Here is a 17,273-nt window from a genome sequence, read left to right as displayed (position 1 = left end):
TTTCCTCATGCTTACATATACTTCCTAAAGCTACAAGTATAGCTTAGCTGTATGATATATACGTAACTATCAGTAGGGAAGCAAATCAATATTTACTGAGGATCTACCAATATGCCAAATGCTGTATCTTTGTTTAATCCTCACAACAATCCTACAATGTAGGGAATTTCACCTACATGTTACAAACACTGAAACTGATGCTTAGAGTATTGTGTGGGTAATAAGTAAGAGTGCCAGAAAGCACCCCCAAGTCTGCCTGACTCTAAAGCTATATATGAGGGGAAGGAGGTGATGGTAATTGAAGCAGGTACTGGAGCAGAGAGCTAGATCATCTGAGGACCCAGTAATGGAGTTTTGAGAATGGACCAAAATAACAAATACAGAGACCAAATAAGAACATCAAGAGCAAAACAGTCAGAGACAGAATCAAATTAGGTTATAAAGTAAGAAGCAGGGATTGGATGGTGCAAGAATGGATTTGCAAACATGTGAAGGTAGGGTTTGGAGTGACTGCTGCAAGCAGTCTTGGGCTCCAGCGGGTACAGGCTGTTTGGGTGAGTTGGATGTCTTTGATTCAGAGGGGGAATGGAACTAAAATAACAATACATTTCTATTACACAAAAAAACTCATTATATAATTTAATTCATTAAATATATGTACTACGCATGAGGCCTATTCCTCAAATCAAAATAAAGCAAAGATTTTTTACTGCTCTTCTCCCTTAACAAGGTGTCAAATTGCTAGACATCCTTCAAAGACTCCTGCAAACATTTCATCTTCTCAGTACCTTCTTCTAACAATATTAGGCGGAATGAACTCCTCCCTCATCTATGTTCCCACATACTTTATACATGCCTATTTTTAGTATTGATATTTGCTTATGTGACCATTTCCCTTGCTAGAAGAGGAATTCACAAAAGCAGAGATCATATCTTCACCTTCATCCCCATAAGAGAGCTAAAATGGTAGACAAAAATCCAAAAATGTCAATAATTATATTAAACTTAAATGATCTAATCACCCAGTTAAAAGCCAGAGATTGTCAAATGGAAAATACAACAAAACCAGCTATATCTTTCTACAAGAAACCCACTGTAAATATAAAACATAGGTTAAAAGAAAAGAATGGGAAAAGATATATCATGCAAACACTAGTCAAAGGAAAGCTGGAGTTAAAAAAAAAGAAGTAGAAGAAAGCAGCAGTATGAAAAAGGTCATAATTGAAATTATAAAAATGGACAGTATAGTGGACAGGGTCAAAAGCAGACTGCGGGAGGCCTATTTTAAGAAGATACTGAAACATATTTAAGTCATTCCTGTCTTAGAACTCCCTGAATCCTCTGAACACTCCACTCCTATTTTTCACACTTAATAGCTAAATCTTTGCGACAGATGTCTAAATTCACTTCTTTTGTTCAACTTCCACTAATTTCGCCACCTCTTGATGAAAGAACCTTTGTTAAGTTTACCAAGGGCCTCCATGCACTAACTCCAAAGGCCATTTTTCAGTCCTCATTTCACTTGCTTTTCAGCAGTATATGACACTACCGGCATGTCACCCTTCTTGAAATTCTCTCTTCTCATGGCATCATACTTCCTTGGTTTTCCTCTTCCCTCTTTGCCTGTTCCTTCACAGCTTCCTTTGCAACGTTATCCTCTTGTACTCAGGCATTATATGCTGGAGTTTTTCAAGCTTCATTCTTAGGCCTTTTTCTCTTCTTACTCTATAAACCGTCCCTATGTCGTCTCAGTCTTGCTGATAGCTTCAAGTCCTACCCGTATAATAGTGACTTGAAATTGTTATCTCCAGCTTGGCTTCTTCCTTGAATTTCACATCAAGCAGCCTTTGTGACATCTCCAGTTGGATGTCTCAGTGGCACCTCAAACTTAACATACTCAAAATTAAACTCACAATATCCCCTCCTGTTCCATTGTTTCTCTCTCAGTAAATGAGATCATTAATCCACTTCCAAAAGCAAAAACACCTAGGAATTGTTTGACACACCACTATCTCTTGTTCTTCACATTCAATTGTTTCTTCACACTACAGCCAAAGTGATCTTTTAAAAAAAGCAAATCCAAGCATATCACTCCTTCTTTAAAGTTTTTCAATGACTCTTCCTTTGCTCTCAAAACAAAGACAACAAAGTCTGACCTCTGCCCTTTTCTCCAGACCTTTCTTATCTCAGAGTACTCTTGCCTTTGCTCTCTTTATTCCAGCCATACTGGTCTTCCTCAATTTCTTCAATTTCTTCCTCCCACCACAGAGCCTTTGTAAATATCTGTGCTCCTCTCCTCCTGATCTGGAACACTACTCTCTTCCACCCCTGGGTACCTTATACCCAGTCTTCAGATATTAGCTTAAGCATCACTGACCCAGAAAAGGCTTTACTGATACCTTAGTCTAAGGCAAGCTCATTTGTTTAAAAAAACTCTTATACACTTAAGTTCTTCTCTTTCGGTGAACTTATCCTATAAGTAATTACACATTAACTAGTGTGATTACATGAAAAATATTTACTTTCACTATTAGATTTTAAGTTCATGAGAGTGAAGACTGTCTGTTTAGGTTCACATGACATCCCCAGGACCAAAACTAAGCCTGTCACAGACCAGATGCAGAATAAATACTAAACTAATGGGTGGAGAAAAGAATTAACACACAATAATACAAAGAAGGCAGAGCTCAACTAAGTAGAGGCCAGAGAGCCAATGAAGAAAAGTCGATAACAAGAGAAACAAAGGAGATGAGTATTTAAAGAAGAAAGTAGTTGAAGCCTCAAATGTCTGAGAAAGATGAAAGGAGATGAGAAGGAACCAATGGATAGGCAGAGCAAGCAGAAAATTATTGGTGACCTTTAAGAAAATAGTTTCAGTAGAATGAGCACATAGAAGAAGAAAGTATAGACTGCTTTTCAAGAATGTGTCAGTGAAAAGAGGGGCAGACAGGCTGCAGAAAGGGCAGAGAGCTCAGCCACGGGAATATACTGATGGTGATCATAGAGCAGGAGTTACATGCTCAAGGTTACAATAGGAAGCAGAACAAAATGACACAGTTTGAAACTGAAGATGTTATGTTAGTAAATAATCTTTCCCTGTGGTGCAATCCAATTACTTTCTATAAATATAATGGTAGGGCTTGCCCGGTGGCGCAGTGGTTGAGAGTCCACCTGCCAATGCAGGGGACACGGGTTCGTGCCCCGGTCCGGGAGGATCCCACATGCTGTGGACCGGCTGGGCCCGTGAGCCATGGCTGCTGGGCCTGCGCGTCCGGAGCCTGTGCTCCGCGGTGGGAGAGGCCACGGCAGTGAGAGACCCGCATACCGTAAAAAAAAAAAAAAAAAAAAAAAAAAAAAAGATGTAAATATAATGGTAATAAAAATAATAGCTAACTTTTTTTGGATTATTCACTAAGTGCAAGGCAAAGTGCAAAGTACTTTAAGACTTCTCACTACCTTTTTTTTTTTCTTAGATTCCATATATATGTGTTAGCATACGGTATTTGTTTTTCTCTTTCTGACTTACTTCACTCTGTAGGACAGACTCTAGGTCCATCCACCTCACTACAAATATCTCAATTCCGTCTCTTTTTATGGCTGAGTAATATTCCATTGCATATATGTGCCACATCTTCTTTATCCATTCATCTGATGATGGACACTTAGGTTGCTTCCATGTCCTGGCTATTGTAAATAGAGCTACAATGAACATTGTGGTACATGACTCTTTTTGAATTATGGTTTTCTCAGGGTATATGTCCAGTAGTGGGATTGCTGGGTCATATGGTAGTTCTATTTTTAGTTTTTTAAGGAACCTCCATACTGTTCTCCATAGTGGGTGTATCAATTTACATTCCCACCAACAGTGCAAGAGGGTTCCCTTTTCTCCACACCCTCTCCAGCATTTATTGTTTTCAGATTTTCTGATGATGGCCATTCTGACTGGTGTGAGATGATACCTCAATGTAGTTTTGATTTGCATTTCTCTAATTATTAGTGATGTTGCGCATTCTTTCATAGGTCATGAAGAACCTAGGGTTAAGACGGGAATAAAGACACAGACCTACTAGAGAATGGACTTGAGGATATGGGGAGGGGGAAGGGTAAGCTGTGACAAAGCGAGAGAGAGGCATGGACATATATACACTACCAAACATAAAATAGATAGCTAGTGGAAAGCAGCCACATAGCACAGGGAGATCAGCTATGTGGTTTGTGACCACCTAGAGGGGTGGGATAGGGAGGATGGGAGGGAGGGAGATGGAAGAGGGAGGAGATATGGGAACATATGTATATGTATAACTGATTCACTTTGTTACAAAGCAGAAACTAACACACCATTGTAAAGCAATTATACTCCAATAAAGATGTTAAGAAAAAAAAAAAGACTTCTCACTAGACCTCCCAACATCTCTATTAGAGAGTAGTATCATTATCCTCATTTTACAGATGAAAACCTGAGACCCAAGCCACCTGATTAGCAACTGACAGAAGCTGAATTGGAATCCAGATATATCTGACTTGTATGACAGGTCAGATATACTATTAATTGGTTAACCCGGTATCTATTCATTTCTCATTTCCTTGTCCCTTGACTCATTATAGCTCAAGGTGGCCACACAACCCATTTCCAGCTGATGGAATATAAGTGGAAATATGTTTGGAACTTCCTTGGAAGGCTTTTTCTCTTTTAAATATATAAACATTTAAATATACTTTAATATCTGTTATCTATTAAATTTATATTAAAATTTCTAAATATTTAAAAAATAAATGTATGGTATAAAAACTTAAATATTTTCTAAATGGAAAGCCTTGCAATGCTTTATCATATATATAAAACAGGTATTGCTGGGCCATCCCATTCCTCTGACTTGAATGTGATTCCAAATCCTAGAGCTGGCTTCCATCTTATGACAATCAGGGAGTGGCAGAGAAATTACAGAGAAGCTGAACTACTAAACCAATGACAATAGTCACCTACTTCTAGACTTCTTGCTGTATGAGCCAAAAAAACTGTCTTAAACATGTTAGTCAAGTTTTCTGTTATTTACACTTGACTGTACTTCTAATGGTTGTAATTCCAAAGCCCATGCTCTTATCTACCAAACTATATATATATATATATATATATATATATATATATATATATATATATATATATCACCTCTCATCTATGAAATTAAAAGATTAACCTCTCTGAGTTCTTAAGTAGTTCAAGTTAGAAAATGCGTATTTAAATGTCTTGAAAAATAGAAATTAGTATACAAATTTATTATTGTTTTCAAAACAATGATTCTCAACTAAGGGAAGAGCCTGGAGAGCATATATCCCATAGAAACATGGGATTAGGCAGCAGTGTCCTAGAAGGACACATCAGAATCTGATGGGGAAAATTTTCACATTACACACATTCCCTTTTGAGAATCACTGCTAGAGTGAACCTCCTCTTACTAATAAGATGATGAGCATATCCCGTAAATCTGTTCAGAAGGTTGAGAAGTGGAGCTTTATTATGATAGTGGGGGTATTAAGCACACCTCCATTAAGACATCAATAGCTTAATAATTGGTAAAAAATTTTTGAACCCATGGGAAACAATCCCACCTTACCAAACTTTCTCAGAACATAAGCAATTATTTTTATATGAATAACAGTAATAAACAACCAATAATGGTATGACCCAACAAAGCTGACATAGTATAATGTAATATTAACCAATGGGATCAGAGAGTTAGCAGGAAGAAATGTAAATGTGTTTCAGAGAAAGACTAGAATGAATTCCAAATACTTACTCAAATCTTTATAAAGGTTTCCTCTTCATCTTGATTTCTCTTATTTGAGGTCAAATTTACTACTCTCTCACTAAGAAATTAACAAAGTAATTTTAAAAATTGAACTCAACTGAATCTCATCTCAGGTCCCAAATAACTAGTTTGTTCATTTATTGGATTAGGTCCCAGTATGTTTCATTCAATAACCATTTGTTGAACACCTACTGTGGGTCAGACTATTCTTGGCACTAGAGTGCCTTTACAGCTGTGAAGAAAATAACCAAAATAGCTTGTCCTTATGGAACTTATATTCTATGAGGGTAAGGAGCAAACAGACAAAAAGCAAATAAATAAAATACAATATACGTAAGCTGGTAAGTGCTGTAGTGAAAAAAATAAAGCAAGGAAGGTAGAAGGTAGATAGGCAACATGGGGTGAGAATGAGACAGAGCTTGTAGGGTGGGGGAGGGTTAGTGGTTGCAGTTTTAAATACCATGGTCATAAAGCTTTCATTAGGACGCTGACACTTGAGCTATGACCTGAAGGAGCTGAAGAACCAAACCACAACTATGCATCTATTTGCTTTAATGCTAACTCTTTTTCTGTTGAATATATCATTTGAAATTGGTCAACAGCTAAATGGCAAAATGATACTGTTTTTCCTTACAAGTCACCCAGATCCATTCTAATCAAACCAAACAGGGAAAAAAGACATTCTAATTATTGGTAACCCTCTGAATCTCACTGTTGAGATATGTTGACATACCTGGCTTTTGAGGAGAAAGTTTAAATGTGTATTTTATTCCTTTATGTCACAAATATATTCATTTTTTGATACTCCCCAAACACGTATTTCAAATGTAGAAAATTTTGTTTAGTCTTAAATGAGCCCAAATTTCATCATGGGCTAAAATTTTAAGACATAAAATGACTGCTGAAACTGAATTTTAATCATATAGATGAATCACAACATGCATCTTTAGCTGGACATGTATTATGGATAAGACTAGCTTTCTACAGAGAATAATCACATGTTCTAATTACCATTCTGGTTATACGCATAATTAATAATATTCTGTCTTAATGGGACACACTGAATCTTCAGACAGTTGCAAGCTTTAACTATGCATACTGCCAAATCCAACTGTCAGCTGCACTGCCAAACACAAAGGAATCTTGATGTAGTGCTTTAGCATTGATAACAATATGCATATCTTTATACATGATACAATGGAAAAATTAATTGCTTTTCTTCCTTCAAAATTTTCTCCACACTTAATAATTTTACGTTGCTTGATTGATTACTCACCCTAAATTATATATACTGGTGAGCGATCTTATGAACAACAAAAACATGAATGTAAATGTGACCCAAGATTCAAAGAAGAAAAAAATATTGTAGGACTTACTGATTGTAAACTTTCATTTTCACGTAAACAAGCTGTGTGAAGTTCTGATTTCAAGCTTGCAATGTGACTTCGATGAGATGTCATCTCCTTTTCTAATGTAGCAATTCTAGTGCTTGCAAGCTGGTAGACATCCACGAAACTTTTAATCATAGCCTTAAGAAATAAAAATAATGCCACATACAATTCAAATAAAGCTGTCCCCAAAGGAGAATTTCCATAATTTGAAAGCAAAATCATTAAAATTTTAAAATAAACAACTTTTCATCCTCCTTTAAAATAATAAAGCTAAACCTCACATTTTATATTGAGAACCGTGACTATTTTAAGAAAGTCTGGGAGAAAATAACTGAGACTTTTTTCCAGAATATTTATTTAAATAAGGTGTACTTTGATCTATGTGCTTAAAGTTTAGAATGCAGTTTTTAAAGATGGCACACTTATTACCTTTGTAAAGTTAAATTCAAGTTGCAATTTGACCTAAATTTCAATCTTAAGACACACAACAGATGGATGTATAAGCAAGATATTTCAAAATGAGCTCAGTAAAATTTTCAAACCACCTAGAACACAAATGTTTTGAAACAAAAGGAGCTGAACTAATCCTATGATTTTTTAAGAGTAAATAATATGATTCCTATATTGTAAGAAAAGCATAATTATTTTCATTCATATAACAGAGGAACGTCCTTGCATTACACTGGATATAATAAAATAAATAACATAAGCAAGTGCTGGTAACTTTTTCTCTTCCCTAAGTAGTGTAATATTCGGGAGAATTGTTGGGCCTCTGTACCACAGTTTAATCATATTTTGTAGACTTTTGCTTCTAAAGCAAGCCGTAGTGAATTTTAAGTCCAAGAATACTATTACACCTTTGAAAGACTAAAAAGTCTTTCAAAATACTTCAAATACAGTAAAGTAAAATCAAACATTTCAAAGACATATTCAAATATAATTTTATGTTATTTACAAGAAAACCATGTTCCAACTGCAGCCACAACTTAGAACAATGGTAGACAGTCTGAAAATTTCCAAATTATATTCAATCTGAAGAGTCTGGTTTGAGAGGGCTTTAAGAAACTAGATATTTGGGCAATTCTGAATGCATATGAAATAATCTGGTGAACAAAAAGTAAGAAACAACATACACAATGTCTGAGAAAAAGAAGTAGGTGAGTTATTTGTAGTTAAAAGAAAATTCATAGCTTTTTGCCTAACAAATTCCTATTTGCCCTCAAAAACCCAGTTCAGAAACCACCTCTTTAAAGAAGGCTCTTTTGAGCCCAAAGGCAGTGTTAACTTCTATTCTGGTTCTCTGTGGGTCCCTCATGCTTGCTTCTACTACTGCATTTATTGCTTTGGCAGAAATGCATTAATTTACATGTTTATAGTCACTACACTAAGGAGCTACCTAGGCCAGATATTGTGTCAAATCTAATCATCTCTGTATCTTCAGGGATGGCTTGAATGACTGACAGGAAGGAAGGAAGGAAGGAAGGAAGGCAAGGAGGGAGGGAGGGAGGGGAGGGAGGGAGGGAGGGAGGGGAGGAAGGGAGGGAGGGAGGGAGGGAGGGAGGGAGGGAAGGAGGGGAGAGAGAGAGACTGGAAAAGATGAAAAGCCACATTAGTCATATTCAGTTTGGCAAAAAATACCTTATAGAAAAGGATGAAGATACTTGGGAAAATATAACCTTAACACTCTAGTGAATAAATTACTACCCATACTTTATTCAAAGTTGAAAAAAGAAGCAAAAGCATAGCTGTAGGCATAAAAAGATAAAGTACACAAAAGTTCATTCTATTACCCAACACTAAATAAGCATGGTACGACCTCATGTTTGGGAACATCTCACATGTCCTAACATTCCTCACCTTGAGTCATTTCAAGGTAAGCTGAGGGCTAATACTAACACAAAATATGTCCCTGGGTTTCAAAAGTAGATAAAAATCAGAAATTACAAAATCATATCTGTTTCTTCCTACACCAAGTCTCTCTCTACTTCTGAAAATTCACTTATCTTCTCCACTGAGATGGTGGACCAGGAATCACAAGTCCTATTTTTTTCTGGTTCTCATGCTGCCACTTACTTAGCTTTATCTTGTTGGGCAATGCCATGTCATCTCTCTGAGCCTCCACCTCCTCCCTCCATAAAATGGGAAGAAAAGTCAATTTTTTTGCTTATTTCTAAAACTGTTGTGAGGATCAGATAGTTAAAAATCTAATACAGGGCTTCCCTGGTGGCGCAGTGGTTGGGAGTCCGCCTGCCGATGCAGGGGACACGGGTTCGTGCCCCAGTCCGGGAGAATCCCATATGCTGTGGAGCGGCTGGGCCCGTGAGCCATGACTGCTGGGCCTGCGCGTCCAGAGCCTGTGCTCCGCAGTGGGAGAGGACACAACAGTGAGAGGCCTGCATACTGCCAAAAAAAAAAAAAAAAAAATCTAATACAAAGCCATTCTCTTAACCCTTCAGCTACATTGCACCTAATATAAAAAAGCCCTCTAAAAATGGTAAGCTAGTAAATTTCATTGTAGTATTACCATTGTTCTATTTTTAAATTCTCCACTAAGATCTTAATGAGACAATCTGTGATAGGTGGCTTGTATACATGTGTTCCTGTTATATAAGGACCTAAAGTGCATAAAATGCATGAAAACTTACATAAAGGCCTTATTTAATAAAAAGAAGAAAGTACTCTTCTATCAATAATAGGCTCCTGGATTATTATCTCAATGTAAGTCATAATAGAACTGGCCTCTAATATATAAAAAATTTCAACATTTAATAAGTTGTCCTGGGGCTTCCCTGGTGGCGCAGTGGTTGAGGGTCCACCTGCCGATGCAGGGGACAGGGGTTCGTGCCCCGGTCCGGGAAGGTTCCACATGCTGCGGAGCGTCTGGGCCCGTGAGCCATGGCTGCTGAGCCTGCGCGTCCGGAGCCTGTGCTCTGCAACGGGAGAGGCCACAGCAGGAAAAGGCCCGTGTACCTCAAAAAAAAAAAAAAAAAAAAGTCCTATTTCTTAAATTTGGAGAAACACATTTCATGAATTGTCACATACATGATATTCTAAAAGGAATTATAATATAAAAGGAATTCCTTTAAATCTCTTTTTTAAAAAATAAAATATTTTTTGAGAAGTTATATCTGAATTTTTACGTGATGGATGGAACAAAAGTCATAATTATTTTGGCTCCTTCCTTGATCTGCTTTTAATAACTAAATTCTGATATTCAGTGCAGTATTAAGAGAAACCACATATTACTTCTTTATAACATTAAAAAGAATAAAATAATAATCTACTTTTTGCTTAGGATTTAGAGTCTTAAGCATTTAAAATTTTTAACGCAGTATTTGAGAGATGAAAGCAATTTTCTATAACACTTACTGTATAGGATATTTTTTTCAGAGCAGCAAAGGTAAGGTAATCAATACAGAAAGTATGTTTCACGGAACTAGTGTAAGTAAAATATACTACATGCTTCTAAAATGAAAACCTCCTTCAGAACTGAAAGGTAGGGAGGAGTGTCAGTGAAATCGTAAAGCTATTCAAAGAATCCACAGCTCTTTTGAAGAATAAAGAATGTTAACTTCCAGTATTAAAAAGTCATTCAAACTATGTTATAAAGGATGCCAGTGAAAAATCCAACTCTTTAATACAAAAGAAAGGTGCCAGCTTGGTAGAAGAAATGGAAATGACAGCTGGAATCAAGTGAGGGGGTACGAGGAGGAGTGAGTGAGCATCTCATGACCTCTCTATCAATCTCCTGAAGTCTAGCGCTATACAATACCCCTCACTCCTGTATTAAAACATCACACCTTTTTACATTAGGAAACAATGACAAAGCAGCATGATACTGTCAAAAGCTAGCCCAGCACTTGAGAATATATCCCATGTCATCTTTGGCCCTTGGGATTTTGACTATACCATGCAGTGAGATATGAATCTCAGTAGGGTTTATCTAGTTATATGAGAAACAGAACAAAAAACAGTTTCTGGACAAAAATAGCCTTTTGTTTTAGAGATAATCTATTGTGTTTATAATCAGCATACCAAGATGAGAAAGTTCAAACATATAAAATTCCACATTCTATCTATTTCAAGGAAAAGCGTAAGTGTTTTAGAATACAAAAAATTCTGAGACACAAACAGGTGACTGTCACTTGAGGACTAGTATATTATTTATATAATTTGTTATGTACATATTATGTAGTTTAGACTGACTTCAAAATTGGACTTCAGGGAAAGTAGGAGCCTTGGGAAGCTGATGTTAGGAGAAGGAGCAATTAGTGGAAAATGTCATAAGGCCTAGATGCCAACAAAATAGTAAATTTTCTATTTATATTTTTGAGTAAGTAATTGGGAAGCAAAAACCTCTGACATTTACTTTAAATTTTGTAATTACGGATATACTTCATTTCTATATACTATATAAAGTAAGTATACCATGTAAAATAGATATACCAGATATACCAAATATGTGAAATACAATAAATCCCCATAACATGGGGAAAATGATTCCTACCTTACAAAGATTTTGTGGGGGTTAAATGAATATTAATACATGAAAAGACCTTAACTATCTGGCATGCAGTAAACACTCAGGTAAATGTTAACTATAATAATGACAACGATATCAAATTAGGAAAATTACTATTTTAACTCATAAAAGAAAGATTCAATATTTCTGAGGGGTATTATTGGACACATAAGTATTTTAAATACAAGTTATTCTACACATTGAATATATTAAAATTCTTTCAAAAATAAAGAATTTTAGAGGCTAATGAATATTTACTTCCTAACAACAAAACGTCCCATTGATAATAAAAGTTACTATTTAAAGAACAAAATAATGCCATTTGCAGTGACATGGATGGACCAAGAGATGGTCATACTGAGTGAAGTCAGAAAAAGACAAATATACGATATCACTTATATGTGGACTCTAACAAAAGGGTACAAATGAACTTAACTACAAAACAGAAATAGAATTACAGATGTAGAAAACAAACTTATGGTTACCAGGGGGTAATGGGAGGTGAGGGATAAATTGGGAGATTGGGATTGACATATACACACTGTTATATATAAAACAGATAACTAATAAAGACTTACTGTATAGCCCAGGGAGCTCTACTCAACACTCTGTGATGGCCTATATGGGAAAAGAATCTAAAAAAGAGTGGGTAAATGTATATGCACAACTGATTCACTTTGCTGTACACCTGAAACTAACACAACATTGTAAATCAACTGTACCCTAGTAAAAAAAATTTTTTTAATTAAAAAATAATAAAATAAAAGTTACTATTTAAGATGTCTTTCCTACGAATGAAAGTCTTAGAATGATAACATTCTCATAATTTTTAGTATTAAATTTTATTCCTTGGCACCTGGAATTAAAATTATTTTCTTCATTATCACAAAATTACTCTGTAAGGTTGCTCATTTAATTGACTTACTTTCATTCCAATATTTTATAAATGTAGAGATACAGCAGAGAATGAGGGTTAAAGCGTCTCTTACTAGTCTGCAAATAGCAACTACGTCCCCCAGTCAAGAGCCAGTCTAAGATCTGGAAATGGACTGTTTAGTTTGGATGTTGGGTTTCTGGCCCTGGCCCTAAATACTATTCACCATAACATTCCAGTACAAAGTTATGTAGGAAAGACTCAATCAGGATGGCAGACTGCCATCCACCTCCTTGCTTTACCACACAGAGTTGCACGTGTGTGTGTGTATATGTGTGTGTGCATGCATGTGCAGGCATCAAAGCTGATAAGAATGCTTTCAGCTGACAAGAATTCTGAGGAATCAATAAGAAAGAGAAAGTGGAAGAGGCCAGAAACAAAATTTTAGAGAAACCCTATCCAAAACACAAGCAAGAAAACACTTCTACAAAGGTGTAACCAAGTACAAGTGGGCTTGAAACTAAGCATAAACAGCTATGAGAGGAGGGAGAGGGCCTTAACTTGGCTTTATCAGTAGCCCTGAAACCTCTTACTCTCAACAAAAAGTTATTACTAATGATGGTTAGTGAAAGAAATATGATTGGATATGCTTTACAATTTTAAAAATCTTGTATAACTTTTTGTGATACAGGTATCCCTGCTCTTCGAAAGTTTGCCTTATGCCACTTCACTTTCACGAAAGACCTGCATTTGTACCTGTTTTCGATAACCGAAAGAAATCCGAAGAGGATTTTCGTTTTTACCAAAAAAGGCAAAAAGCAAAAATAGCGTTCACTGTTTGTTTTGCAGTGAGCCCTTTTGGAGGCAGTGCTCACCCAGAGCAGTGAGAGTCGCCCCTCCAAGCTCCTTCCCCGGGAACTACTCTCAGCATCTAAGCACCAAGTCCACACAGCTCTGAACTGTGTCTGTGAGCATCTGTGCTTTGTCTCCATTTATTTTGTTCATCCATTAGCAAGATGGGGCCTAGGGTAACTGCTCCTTCACTTAACACCATTTCAGCTTATGACAGGTTTTATAGGAATGCTCTGCTTTTGGATAGTGGGGAAACGTGTTTGGAAGTCTAATACTGAATCCTCACCCTGACCAATCCCATGACGTGGTAAATAGGGAAGATGCACTTGGCGAAAGTACACCACTGGTTGTGTTTATTAAATCATGACATGCATGTTTCAATCCTATCAATCAAGTAAATGAAGTTTTAATTGGAATTTTGGCTAAAATATTTCCAACTTCCCTGAATTAATCAACTGTTCTTTAAACTAATATATGTCCTGTTTTTATATTTTCACAAATGCATTTTATACTAAATACATTTTATATTTTTAACAAAAATTCAAACACATTTTTTGGTTCAAAAACTTTGCTTCTGAACTTTCTATGTGTATACACATATATGAATTTTTATAGATTTAGATCAATTTTGGAAAAATTCCAAAATTCTGGAAACACTTCCAAACAACTATTTTCATAATGCTCCATAAAACTCCTTCAATAAAGCAGTTCATTTCTTTTAAAACTTCTTGTGACAGAATGTGTTTTGTCTTGGCTTCTTTAAAAAAAAATTTATAGATAGAATGCTTTTGATAGCCACTTGCCAGCAAAGAAAAGGCCTACAGATTTGGAACCCTTCTCTTTATGCTACAGAAAAGTACATAATTCACACTCAAGTTCAAGAGTAATTTGAAGCATTTTGTCACAAGAAGAACAGCAAACCTTATATAGAAGATTTTAAAGACTACCTCTTATCTCATTGTAAACTACTGTAAAGACTAAACTATGAAAAATAATTTAATCCGTAAATTACTTAACCATACAGGGTACATAAGAGTTCGTGGTGAAATACAAAGAAAGTAAATAAACAAATGAGGACACCATTCTCAGCCCTGCTGCACTGTAGAATCCTTCCACCTTTTCCCAAAATACCTAACAGGAAATATTAATGTCTAAAAAATGGACCAAGTGATGATACCAGTGCCAATCCATATCAAAGAATAAAAATTTTATCTCTTACTTTATTAAAAAAAAAGGGAAAGTCCATTGTCTTGCATACCCACTGGGATGTATTCAGTCTCCAAAGTGAGTTAAAATGGAAAAAAAATTGGAGACTTCCATATATAGATTTTATTCTATTTTATATTTAGTTCTTTTAATAGACTACATTTTTTAGAGCAGTTTTAGGTTCACAGAAAAATTGAGTGGGAAGTACATAAATTACCCATATACCCCCTGCCCCTACACACCCAAAAACATCCCGCACCAGAGTGGTACATTTGTTACCATCAGTGAACCTACACTGACACATCATCACCCAAAACCCATAGCGTGCATTTGTGTTGACTCTTGGTGGTGTACATTCTATTGGTTTGGACAAATGTATAATGACATGTACCCACCATGGTAGTATCACACAGAAGAGTTTCAGTGCCCTAAAAATTCTCTGTGCCTACTCATTCTTCCCTCCTCCCCAACCCCTGACAATCACTGATCTTTTTACTGTCTCCATAGTTTTTATATTAACTTTTTAATCTTTCTTTTAAAAATCTTTTAAAATCATACCTTTAAAATATTCCATATTTTTTTGTTTTATGTTATAGAGCTTATTTAACAATGACACAAGTATACAATTTATAAAGGTATAAATATACATACATACATATATTGGAGATACTGGTTCAAAAATAAAAGTAAGCCATCAACAAGTATGGAGAGCACTCCTCTGCATCACGGTGACTGAGCTAGGCAGCTCTTCCCCTACTGGTGTGAAGGAGAGCTGCAACAGCTGTGTTTGTGCCCACAAACCAAAACAGAGAGTGGCCTAGAGTCAGAAGGGCACAAGTTGCTGGAGAGGGTGTGAAAAAAAGGGAACCTTCCTACCCTGTTGGTGAGAATGTAAATTGGTACAGCCACTATGGAGAACAGTATGGAGGATCCTAAAAAAACTAAAAATAGAGCTACCATATGATCCAGCAATCCCACTCATGGGCCTATAAAAACCATAATTCAAAAAGATACATGCAGGCGTCAAGATGGTGGTGTGGGAAGACGCTGAGTTAGCGTCTCCCCAAAACTAGGGTGCCTGCCAGCTGTTGGTGGAGGACCCTGACACCCAAGGAGATGGGAGGAACCCCCAAGTGAACCAGTCACTCAAGTCCAGGAAGCACAGAGAGTCCCATACAGGATAAACTCTAGGAAAAATACACCAAGACAAATATCAGTCAAACTAACAAAAATTAAAATCAAAAAAATATATTAAAAGCAGCAAGGGAAAAACAAAAAAAATAACATACAAAGGAATCCCCATAAGGTTAGCAGCTGATTTTTCAGCAGAAACTGCAGGCCAGAAGACAGTGGCAGGATATCCTTAAAGTGATGAAAGAGAAAAAGCTCTAACCAAGATTACTCTACCCAGCAAAGGTCTCATTCAGATTCTACAGAGAAATCAAAAGCTTTTCAGACAAGCAAAAGCTAAGAGAACTCAGCATCACAAACCAGCTTTACAACAAATGCTAAAGAAACTTCTCTAGGCAGGAAACACAGGAGAAGAAAAAAACCCACAAAAACAAACCCAAAACAATTAAGGAAATGGTAACAGCAACATACATATTGATAATAACCTTGAATGTAAATGGATTAAAAGCTCCAACCAAGGGCTTCCCTGGTGGCGCAGTGGCTGAGAGTCCACCTGCCGATGCAGGGGACACGGGTTCGTGCCCCGGTCTGGGAAGATCCCACATGCCACAGAGCAGCTAGGCCCGTGAGCCATGGCTGCTGAGCCTGCGCGTCCGGAGCCTGTGCTCCGCAACGGTAAAGGCACCAACAGTGACAGGCCCGCCTACCGCAAAAAAAAAAAAAAAAAAAAGCCCCAACCAAAAGACACAGACTGGGTGAATGGATACAAAAACAAGACCCATATATATGCTGTCTACAAGAGTTCCACTTCAGACGTAGGGACACATACAGACTGAAAGTGAAGGGATGGAAAAATATATTCCACACAAACAGAAATCAAAAGAAAGTTGGAGTAGCAATACTCATATCAGATAAAATAGACTTTAAAATAAAGACTGTTACAAGAGATAAGGAGGGACACTACATAATGATCAAAGGATCAATCAAAGAAGATGTAACAATTATAAATGTTTATGCACCCAACATAGAAGCACCTCAATACATAAGGCAAATGCTAACAACCATGAAAGGAGAAATTGAAAGTAACACAATAATAGTAGGGGACTTTAACTTCCTACTTACACCAATGGACAGATCACCCAAGCAGAAAATAAATAAGGAAACACAAGCTTTAAACAACACAATACACCAGATAGATTTAATTGATATTTATAGAATGTTCCACCCAAAAGTGGCAGAATACACTTTCTTCTCAAGTGCACATGGAACATTCTCCAGGATAGATCACATCTTGGGGCACAAATCAAGCCTTGGAAAATTTAAGAAAACTGAAATTGTATCAAGCATCTTTTCTGACTACAACGCTATGAGACTGGAAATCAATTACAGGAAAAAACTAAAAAACACAAATACATGGCAGCTAAACAGTGAACTACTAAATAACCAAGAGATCACTGAAGAAACCAAAGACATTAAAAAATACACAGAAA

The 17,273-nt window shown here is 36.5% G+C and overlaps 1 protein-coding gene across 9 annotated transcripts in view; it reads right to left on the bottom strand.

Annotated features, from left to right (window-relative positions):
• Positions 1-17,273, bottom strand: part of CCDC171 (coiled-coil domain containing 171) — a 362,751-nt gene that overhangs the window by 41,688 nt on the left and 303,790 nt on the right. For all 9 annotated transcript variants that reach the window (XM_060300955.1, XM_030840654.2, XM_060300958.1 and 6 more), the window contains one exon: positions 7,184-7,336. In XM_060300955.1, coding sequence (XP_060156938.1) covers positions 7,184-7,336 — 153 coding nt within the window. The remainder of the gene's footprint in view (positions 1-7,183; positions 7,337-17,273) is intronic.

The sequence above is a fragment of the Globicephala melas genome, chromosome 6 (assembly GCF_963455315.2).
Source record: "Globicephala melas chromosome 6, mGloMel1.2, whole genome shotgun sequence".
Classification (NCBI taxonomy): domain Eukaryota; kingdom Metazoa; phylum Chordata; class Mammalia; order Artiodactyla; family Delphinidae; genus Globicephala; species Globicephala melas.
This window is presented reverse-complemented; position numbering and strand designations above follow the sequence as displayed.